The sequence below is a fragment of the Alosa sapidissima genome, chromosome 14 (genome assembly GCF_018492685.1).
Source record: "Alosa sapidissima isolate fAloSap1 chromosome 14, fAloSap1.pri, whole genome shotgun sequence".
Lineage (NCBI taxonomy): Eukaryota > Metazoa > Chordata > Actinopteri > Clupeiformes > Clupeidae > Alosa > Alosa sapidissima.
Genome location: NC_055970.1, coordinates 18091882 through 18103078, shown reverse-complemented (window position 1 = coordinate 18103078; position 11197 = coordinate 18091882). Strand labels below are relative to the sequence as shown.

Sequence of the window (11197 nt, the reverse complement as noted above, 5' to 3'; positions counted from 1 at the left end):
ACTACTCGTCGCAGCGCAACACTCTACAGTGGCGAAGTTGGAGCATGAGTCACAGGAGCAGATGTACCTGGGGGGACTGGAGCTAGAGCTGGAGCTCGCTCCCACAGGCGGTCGGGGGATTTCCAGCCTGGGCAGGCCTTTGTTCAGTGCACAGCATGAGGCGGATGGGTGGGTGGGGGTAGAGAGTGAGCGAGCGAGCGAGAGAGAGAGAGAGAGAGAGACTGCTGGACGGCTACAGCACCTTTAAATAGCACTTCATTCACACTCACACAGAGATGGAGTGAGAAGAAAAAAAATGTGGGAGTTTTTTTTTTCCTTCTTTCTTTTTCCCCTCCCTTTCTGCCACCAAATGCTCCTTTAATGGACAGGTTTGAGCAGCAAGGGGCCTTACTGAGGCTGCCCATGCCGTGGGCTGGTGTGCTGATTTGGCAATTAGCCTCTGACTCAGAGGAGACCTACAGCAGACATGGACAGACCAAAGTAGGTGCCACAGAGAATTTCAAGCCCTGACTAACAGTCCAACACAACAAAAACAACTGCAAAAATATATATTTTATATGTAAAACAACAGATGCATCTACTGAACATAATGTAAATGCTATGCTCTGTAAGACTGCCCACAGGCGTTGGCTTAAGAGCTTGTCTGTCCAGCATCCAGCAGCCTGTAAAATAGCTGCAGACCATCTACTGGATCAGGCAACGGCAGGGTCTGTGGAGACTGCTCAGAGCAGACTGAGAAGAGAAAGAGAGAGAGAGAGAGAGAGAGAGAGAGAGAGAGAAGGGGATAGATAGAGAAAGGGAGGGAAGGGGAGAGAGACACAGAGAAAAAGGGAGGGAAACACAGAGGGAGGGAGGGGAAGAGAAGCATTCTAGAGTAGAGGCTCTGTGAAACACATTAGCTGCCAATTGTCTCAGCATGCTCCTGGCCATTTTTAATGAACCACTGGAGGATGAAAAGGGGAGGCGGGAGGTTCTAGAATAATCCATATGTAAAGTAACGGAAACACAGGCCTTTTGAGTTGAGGTAAGGGTCAGAGGTAGGCTCCCCCAGGGTCCGAGCGTAACAGACAAAAAAGCCTTTGTGGGGAGTGGAAAAGGGAGGAGGAGGAGGGTTGTCGTGGGGAGGAAGGGGGGGTTGTGGAGAGAAAATAAGCTCCAGCATCTGCTGCAACCGTGATCTCTCCCTGCCAAGCCAGAGGGACCACGGCCGTTTCATGGGCTGCCTCAACCCCCCCTGACCTCTATCAACACACGCACACACACGCACACGCACACACACACACAGCCTCATTGCTGCTACTCCTCCCCACACACCCCACACCAATCATGGCGGCTGTGATTTTAGTAACAGGAGGAGAGATCGATGAGGTAATGCCAGAGGTAGTTCTGCTCCGAAGAGCCTCGGCAACAAAGGCAATTATTTTTTTTCTTTTCTCCTCCTCCCAACCCTTTCTCTTTGAAGGAAATCAGAGAAGCTGCACTTTGAAGGGAGTCGAGAAGACACACACACACACACACACACACACACACACACACACACACACACACACACACACACACACACACACACACAGCCATTCAGAGCCTTTTGTAAAACATATTATTTACTGTATGTAACAACCTCAGAGCTCTGCTGGTCATATCTGTATGTTGTTATGTAAAGTGGCCATAACTCTTCACTCTAAAGAGGGATGTGTGTGTTCACGTTAGCTGACTCAGTGAGTCACACCGTGGCCGCTGGTGTTTGTGGCCGTAAAGAGAGGACCATCCAGAAAAAATGTATGAGCACATATTTCTTATAGCCCTCTCCACTGACAGGCATATCCTCTGCTAAAAAATGAAGTGCAGAAAAAAGAAGCGTGAGGGATTTCCTCAGCATTCCTGACCATTTGAATCGTGTCTAATGTAACGCCGAGTTTACCTCTCACATAGCTGACCCAACATAACTCTTTCAACAGCCACAGGCTCCATGGCACTGCGGAATAATCTCTGTTAAAGTAAAAAACTAATGACAACAATAACTCGCAAAGCATGCTCTGAATCGTGAAATCCGCAAAGGAAACCTATGCTCCATATTGTTTACAACTGAAGGCAGGCTGGGCGATTTAACTGAAGCGAAGGAAACATTTGGGGGGTTGGGGGGGAGCAGGAAAGTAAGGGGGGGGGTGTTCAGATGATGTGAGGAGGGGGAGAATAAATGTGTCATGCAGTCCCAACAGTTTCCTGCCTGTAACAATGCTCCATGGGGCCCCTCTGTCCATCCTCTCAGTCAGTCAAGAGTTCACCACAGTCCGGTGGTCGGTGTCTGACGAACAGCAACCACTCAACCCCCCTGACCCCCCCATCCATACACACCCACCCACCCCACAGTCCAGACTCCAGGACAAAACCTGCTGTGCAGCGGCTGGAGGGCCGGCAGCACACCAGAGGAGGACGGATGGACCGGCCCACTGGGTCGGTTCCGGGCGGATGGAGGCTAACAGGAGCGCTGAGCGATGCCGTCTGCACACATGGTGGGACTCTGGGACGGTGCTGCGGATCCAAAATGCTGACAGGTCTTTTTGGAGGCTGTTCACTGGTCTGGCCATGGTCTGAGACGGTGATTAATACGCTCGGTTGGCCAGTGTCATAAAATGGGCTTTCAGTTCTGGCCCAAATGTACGTAACTGTATTAGTTTAACAGCAGCAACAAGGCTTTTCTTTTTCCATCAATCCCTTTCTTTTTCTGCTTTTGTTTTCTTCTTTCTTTCTTTCTTTAAGAATTGTCCTCACATGACACCCCCCCCAACAACCATTACCTGACTCATGTTTCAATAGGTGTGCAATTCAATCATTACCCATGAGCCCGTGTGCCAGACAACGCTTAGCAGATTCATAAATAATGTATGGATGATGTCCCTGCGCCGAGGCTAATGTTTCGTCTGCTTGATGCGGGAGCTGGCGGTGCTTTAAGGTGGTGTGGGTTATTTGTGGGCCGCATGACAAAAGCTTCCAGGATTTCATAAGCGTGAAGAATGCTTCATGCCATGCTGTATTTCAATCCTGTGTCAAATGGGAAATAACTGATAACAGGCAAACAGAGGAGAGGGCAACTGTGTTTGTGTCTGGGCATGTGTGTATCTGAATATGTGTGTGTGTGTGTGTGTGTGTGTGTGTATGTCAGTGTGTGTGTCTGAGCATGTTTATATGCGTGTGTTTGTGTGTGTGTGTCTGAGCATGTTTATATGTGTGTGTGTGTCTGAGTGTGTGTATATGTTTGTGTGTGTATGTGTGTACTGTATGTCTGAGTGTGTGTGAGTCTGAGCATGTTTATGCGTGTGTGTCTGAGTGCGTGTATGTGTGTCTGAGTGTGTGTATGTGTGTGTCTGAGCATGTGTGTTTGTGTGTATGTGGGTGTATGTGTGTCTGTCTGAGTGTGTGTGTATGTTAGTGTGTGTATAGTTGTGTGTGTGTGAGCGTGTATATGTGTCTGAGTGTGTGTGTGCTTGCACCATAGGTGTCCTACTTACTATTTGCAGCAGCCTGACGGGCCCTGGTCACCTACGACATACTTTCCTGTAAGCTCATTGCATGAAACGCCACGTTAAGTCAGAAGCACTCCGCTCAGAGCCGACCAGAGAGGGGGAAAAGCCCGTAGTGTGTGTCATTGAGGCACGAGGAGTAGAGGACACTGATAGCCGGCCATTTCAAGGCACCTGCAGGGAACAAAGCCACCTTAACCGCCCGCACTGATGTCTAACTCCCAGCGGTTCACTGCTTCCATTTGGCACGGCTCACCTGAGCAGAGAGCCACCTGCCTGGCGCAGGTGATAGCTCAGGGGGAGAGAGGAGGGCAGTCTAGCGCGGGTGATAGCACAGAAAGAGAGAGAGATGAGGGCAGCCTAGTGCAGGTGATCGCACTAGGGGAGAGAGGAGGGCATCTTTGCCCAAAGCGGCGCTGCGTGCCAGTGAAATCTCTTCCCCTTCAGGAAGCAGCGGCAGCCAGCTGTCTGTCCTGTCTCTCCTTCTGCCTGCCGCCACCTGCCCAGCCTGCTGACGGATGGGGGTGTTAACCAATGACCAGTCAGCCCTCTCCCCTCTCTGTTGAGTGTGTGTGTGTGCTTCATCTCTTTCCTGCAGAGCTCATGTTACAGACCAAGTTTGGCAATACCTCCCCCCACCTCTCTCTGTCTGTCAGGTTCCCCTTATGGCTCTTGACTCCAGTCCTATTTGTTTTCGTCCAGCAGATAGCCATCTCCTCTGGCCCTAATATCCTTCCTCTGGACCCTGAGGGGCCCAGGCGGAGGGGGGGTGACTCAGTCACACTGATCAATACTGACCCGGGATCACCGTCCACAGGAGACATGCCTGTCAGCCAGCCGCAACAAGCCCCTAACCCCCCCCCCCCAAAAAAAAAAACGACCGACCGAGACAAAGTCACCAGTTATTCACCCTAGTTACTCCAGTTAGGTCTTCAACTATTAATGACAGATTATCCACATTATTTAATACACAGATTATCTAAGTTTTTTTTATATACAAATTTTCTACATGATTTTATATGCAGGGGTGTTATGAAAGGCTTCAACTGTTTTCCTTTGTTCTTACCATCTTGTTGTTGTGCAGATTTTTACAGCCCTATCAAAGCATTGTTTTTCAGACGATTGTTCTGTGGCAATCATTAGGATTACAGAAGCTATTCCTATTCCAGACACATACGTCAAAATGAACTAGTAGAGAGACCAAGGGAGCCGGAGCTGCATTGTTCCAGAGAATAGTATGCTTATGTGTCAAGCTAGAGCATGGGTCTGTGCGCTGACAGGGCTGCAGTTTAATCAGCATTAAATCACAGCAGAGCTTCCCATTTACATCTGTTCTGCCGTTATCTGCCGCATCACACCCTTATCTCTGGGCTTTGTCTACTCTGCAATTTAAACCCATCGGTTCCGCAAAATTAAACCCATTATCTAAATGCAACGCGGAGGTCATTACCCACAGGCACATCGCAGCTTTGACCCTGGGCGTACGCACACCAATGGAGGGAAGCACACCCGCGCACCAAAAAAAACAACGCTCAGCCCGGGTTCAGCTGAGTTGAGCGAGGAAGTCTTCAGCCGTTCACGGAGGGGCCAACCTGGTGTTTGAGCGGAACAAAGAAAAGGGGGGAGTTGTTGAGAGAGGTGCTGTGTTAATGACATCAAGTGAGGAGCAACTTGGAAAAAGAAGACAAGACGGATGTCAATGTCCTTTTGAGTTGTATTCATTTATTAGAAACCTTTTTGAAAAAAAAAATAAAATAAAATAAATAAAATAAGGAAATGAGAATTTATTTAAGCTTTTGATCAGTCTGCTGCAGTGAGAAACAGAGAATTGCCTTCAATGTTACCTACCCACACAGTAGGGAATACTCGATAAACGCCTGTGTGGTTTTTGTCCCCCCCAAAACTATTAAAACAGCCATAATTTCCCAATTTCATCATGTTGGTGTTTTTCTAAATTAAATTCTGGTCTTTAGGGTGCGTGTAATGAAATTCGATGGGGAGGCGGCAGAATTCATTTCAAAGCCATTCCACTCGAATCCAAAGTGTGCTTTGAGAGGAACGACACCCCTCAAAATTATGCACGGCTGTAACCCGCTCTCTCAAGCAAAATATCCCCAATGAATGGCATTACCAGTTGGGCTCTGAGATTGGCCTTTTATGGCCCATGGAGAATCTCTAATATAAGCGAATGTGGGGACGAGCCCACCGTCCCCCGTCCCCCGTCCCCCCCCCCCCCCACACCCCACACACACACACACTTCCTGTGGAAGCTGTGGAGGTATAAGGCGGAACATTTCCCATTAGAACTCACCTGCTAGGAACACCACACTAAAGCCCCCGTGTCTTTTTTGATTATTATCGTGATGTTTTTTCTAAAATAAATAGCTCTGACTGACTTGGGGAGAAACGATCCAGGAGGAGTCTCTCTTAGCTGTGGCAGACACAAGTGCAGGTACTGGAGTGGGGCGGTAGTGGTATTACAGGCGGTGGTGGTATTACAGGCTGACCAACTGCAAGTCTAAGATAGGACCACTGAGGGCAACTGGGAACGAATGGGGGGAGTGAGCACACAAGAGGGAGAGAGAGAGAGAGAGAAACAGAGAGAGTGGGAGAGAGGAAGTGAAGGAGTGCATCATTTGTTCTTGCTCAGTGTCCTCTGCTTCTCCGCGTGCTCCACGATCTTCTCCTCCACGTAGAGGCCTTTGCGCCGACGCACAGCATTCATGTACTTCAGTGCCTGGTTGGCCGAGTCGGCCTTCTCGCCGAAGTGCAGGTACTCCTCCTCCGTGGTGGGGACCCAGAACGGGTCGCTGCCGATCACCTGCAGTCACAGAAAACACAAACACGTGTCAATGCTTTGGGGAGTATACATAATTGTAAGGGCAACTGAGGTGACATTACATTTAATTGAAATTAAAAACTGTTTGTTATACAGTCTGCTTGATACACAGTCAATAACAAATTGAGATGAGACAGCAAGGGTAACATTGATACATTGATAACACTGCATTGGAAGTCACCGACTTCCTCTCTCTCTCTCTCCACTGCCTGACTCTATCACTTTTCCTCTCTTTCTCAGTCTCTCTCTCTATCTGTCTGGTGTCATGACAATGGGAAACCTATAGTGGAGTGCTGCTGAGGGCTGCCCCTAGCCCCCGCCGGGCCACAGACAGCTCATTATGTAAAGCCGCACGACTGTGCGCTCCACTGAAAGAAAGAGAGCGAGAGAGTGGGAGAGAGTGAGAAACAGAGAGATAGAGAGAGGGATAAAGAGAGAGAGAGAGAGAGAGGCTGCTGCTGGGCGATGAGGCAATGCCTCTCGCTGAAGGGGCTGACGGAGGCGTGCGGGGGTGGAGGTGGCACACAGCTCTCCCTGCGCCATGCCATGACCTCACAATTAGACAACAGCCAGGGAGCACAATTACAGTACCAGACCCGATTACCCCCCCCCCCATCCACCGCATCCAACCCCCCCCCCCCCCCCCCCCCCCCCCCCCCCCCACCCCAGAGCCCGTAACCAGCACCACCACCTGGTCCTCACCACTGCTTTCCCCAGGACAGATGGCAGGGATAACAACAGCCATGGATTTTCCAACTATAGTAGAAAAATATAGGGGTTGGGTGGGGTGGGGGGGAGGCGTCCACCGCAAGCACAATCAACAGAGGGGCACCGCTTTTTGAGGAGCATGTCACAATGCATCTGGAGATCTTTGGGAGGATAGTGTGGTGGTGGAGGGGGGGTAAAGAGGAGCCTTACAATTCCAACCGCACCTCGTATTGAATGTACATGCTTTTTAAGCGGTGGGTGGAGGGCATGGGGGGGGGTGCTTGATGGTTGTCAAGCGCTGGCCTTTGATTAAATCTCCTCTCTCTGGGCGCTGGGAGTTTCTCCTCGCACGGCTGGCTTGGGTTTCGCTCCCCTTTCAGAGGCTTTTGTCCCCCTCGGCTCGGCCTAGCGCGGACTCCTGTGAGGCATGGAGCGCGGTGCGGTGACGAGGCACTTTTCATTCACTCTGAATGCATAGCCGTTTCCCTAGCCACTCCTCAACCTCCTCCCCCCCCCCCCCCCCTCACACACATAATCCTCAAGGGAGAGGATGGACACAAAACACACACATGTGCACGCGTACTCTCTCTCACACACATGCGCACGCGCACACACACACGCACACACACACACACGCACACACACACACACACACACACACACACACACACACACACACACACACACACACACACACACACATCCACTTCAGTCATATCCCCTCTCTCTGGCCAACAATCAAACAATAGCCTCTGCTCCTGGAGGTCGTCGCTGTCCAAGCATGTTACATCATGCAAACATGCTCCATAAAGCAACGGCAGCACAAGCACAAACACAACTCCCTGAGACAAAGGGGGAGCACTGTCACTGTCACGCTCACGCTCTCGTTCGTGCATCGAGCAGCCGGCCGGACAGTCCTGGACTCAAGTTAAGCCCCAACTCCACTCGATTCAGCGGTGTCCTAATTGCCGCACCTCTGTGGCTCTCGAATGGCCAATGATTACCATAATGGTTGGACAAAGGAGGGGGGATGGGAGTAAAAATGTGGGACAGAATTGTTTAATGAGCGAGGCGAGGAGGTGTGTGTGTGTGTTGGGTGTGTGTGTGTGTGTTGGGTCAGACCTAATGCTGACTGACAGGAGGCCGCATGTCAAATGTAAGCAGTGTCCCCATGGTCACGGCTTCATGTTGCATGGCAGAAGCCTCGGACGTAAGTGAGCCACAACAGGGCAGCACTTGTGCACGCGTACTCACACACACACACACACACTCATGCACACAACACACACAGACACACACACACACAAACCCATATCCACATACAGGCACCAGCTGGCCTACACACACACACACACACACACACACACACACACACACACACACACACGCACACATGTATTCATCAACACATGGCCCATAGACATACACACACACACTAACACCAAACCGCTTATTAACAACGCCTTTGTGTCCTGTGCCCAATTACGCTAAGCTGCCCTGGAACACTGACCACTTCAGCCCAGTCCATGGCTTGGTTATGATTAGGCCCGGGCCCCCAAGAGCAAAAGTGTGAGTGTGAGCATGAGTGTGTGTGTGTGTGTGTTTGCATGTGCATGTGTCAAAATGGAAGCCAGACGTGTCACGGATAGGTTGGGGCCAGGTCTAATCGCCCCACAGCTAATGAGCACACGGCACACTCCGCAGCTAGCCGGGGCCGACGCATGGTTGGCCTCCTGCTCTCCTCCCAGCATGCGCACCCAGCCAGCCAGCACAGCCTTAGCAACTGTTAACCCAGCCAGCCAGCACAGCCTTAGCAACTGTTAACACAGCCAGCCAGCACAGCCTTAGCAACTGGTTAGCAGAGCCAGCCAGCACAGCCTTAGCAACTGTTAACACAGCCAGCCAGCACAGCCTTAGCAACTGTTAGCAGAGCCAGCCAGCACAGCCTTAGCAACTGTTAGCAGAGCTAGCCAGCACAGCCTTAGCAACTGTTAGCAGAGCCAGCCAGCACAGCATTAGCAACTGTTAGCAGAGCAGGCCAGCACAGCCTTAGCAACTGTTAACACAGCCAGCCAGCACAGCCTTAGCAACTGTTAGCAGAGCTAGCCAGCACAGCCAGCACAGCCTTAGCAACTGTTAGCAGAGCCAGCCAGCACAGCCTTAACACTGTCAGCAGAGCTGCGCTAACAGACAGACAGTCAGGGACACACTGAGAGAGGCACTCAGACAGAGGGCATGACAGACCACAAGCTGACATGCTGTACACCGGAGAGAAGGCACACAAAGAGGCTCTGATGTTGACTGTGTCTCGGGTTGGGTGTGTGGGGAAGGGATATATATTCCCCACATTCAGGAAAAAAAAACACAGGAAACAGGGGGACTCACGAGAACTGTGACAAGAACATGGCTGAGACAGGCACCGGAATCTGTGTGAAAACATAAAGGAGGGGGGGAAGGGGTGAAGAACTGCAGTAGACAGCGCCAGGGAAATGCAGCATTACTCAAGTCAGGTACACAAGACAGGACAGGCTGGGCTGAAGTGGTACGGTGGGTCGAGGCATGTGAGGGGGGGGGGGGGGGGGGGGGTGGGCAAGAAAAATGAATCATCACACATCTCCGAGACGCACTCCGCCTCAGCCCTCGGCGCACTTCATAAAATATAAATGGACGAGACTATTGGCCTGCTGTCTAATTGCTGTTTTTATTGCTACTGGCACCTCGTCACTTTTTCAAGATCTCAACGATGAGAGCGAGAGGGAAGTGGTGGTGGAGGTGGTGGGGGGTGTGCGGAGGAAGGGCGGCTGAAATCAGGGCATGTCGGGGGGGGGGGGGGGCAGTTGAGTCGAGCCGGGAGTTATAATCCTCCAGCTCATCATAACTCTGTTGTTTTTTTCCCCCCAGCTCTGACACATGTCAGCCAGGCTGAACACTATCCACCTAATGGCTTGAGCAGGAGGCCGCGGGTGGCCCCAGCCAACCTTGAATCGATAATTTAACGTATACCCACAATTCTCAACAGATGTTCCAACTAAGCATCTTTGGAGGAGAGTGGGAGCTTTTCTTCATTGTTAAACAGCGGAGAGAAAAACACATCCGTTGGTATTAAATATTCAAACCAGCCAGTCACATTTTGGGAGGGGCAGGACCATGAGACTGCCAGTTTAACGCACGTGGTGCCCATCCGATGATTAGTTTAACGAGTTGATGGCAAACTAAGATTGACTCAAACCTGTTGAACCCTCTCCGGAGGCAGAAATGATGTCCAGATGTGGCTCCCAAGCCTCAGTAAAAATAGATAGCTTGGGCTGCTAATAAAGAGCTCTGTTTTGCAGAGACCTAAGGCCCACCTGGATCCACTTTGGCGTGTTGTTGTTGAACATATCTGCTAGTGTGGAAGGGAGCGGGCGAGCGGAGCGAGCGGGCGGGCGAGCGAGCGAGCAGGAGTGCCCTAGAGAGCTGTCCGCCGCAGACAGTGAGCCGTGCTGGATGGCCTTAGAGCAGGCAGAGGAGAAGGAGAAGCGCTTGGAGGAGAGAGAGAGAGAGAGAGAGAGAGAGAGAGAGAGAGAGAGAGAGGAGGGGTGGGGGGCCATTAAAAAAGGAGAGGGAGCTGGAGGAGCTGACACTAGCAGTTTCCTAACGTGAGGGGAGGAGGGGTTAATGCATAACCTCCTTGGGACACAGACGCACACCGCACACACACACACACACACACACACACACACGACACATACAAACACACACACACACACACACACACACACACACACAAATACAGGTCTCAGCTCGCAGTGTCTCACGTCAAAAGTCAGAAGAATTTCACATAAGGAGCCCTTTCTTCACCGCACAAAGGCCACATTTAAAGGATTCCAAAACTTGGCCGGGCTTCGAAATAGCCCGGGTAAGGTTTGAATTAGATGCGCAATTCAATTACCTTTCCCCGAGCAAGGCAAACATGTCCTGGAAGTGCCAAGGCGAACAATTCAATCAAATCATGTGTGTGTGTCGGCACAGTTGCGTGGCGGATCAAACACGCCCCGGCTGAAGTGCACCGGGGGGAGGCACACTCCCCTCCCTGAAGGACATTTACACCACCCACCTCACCCGCAAGGCGACCAAATTGAGAGTGATG

At 51.1% G+C, this 11197-nt stretch overlaps 1 protein-coding gene across 5 annotated transcripts in view; it reads right to left on the bottom strand.

Moving 5' to 3' along the window:
* Nucleotides 1-748: 748 nt before the first annotated feature.
* efl1 (elongation factor like GTPase 1) overlaps nucleotides 749-11197 on the bottom strand; it is a 73524-nt gene continuing 63075 nt past the window's right edge. For 2 of the 5 annotated variants that reach the window (XM_042061875.1, XM_042061876.1), the window contains exon 20: nucleotides 5224-6342. In XM_042061875.1, the coding sequence (XP_041917809.1) occupies nucleotides 6154-6342 (189 nt within the window). In that variant the 3' untranslated portion in view covers nucleotides 5224-6153. Of the gene's footprint in view, nucleotides 780-5223; nucleotides 6343-9453; nucleotides 9495-11197 lie in introns of those variants that run through there. The other 3 variants (XR_006022345.1, XM_042061878.1, XM_042061877.1) reach the window with 3 other exon arrangements.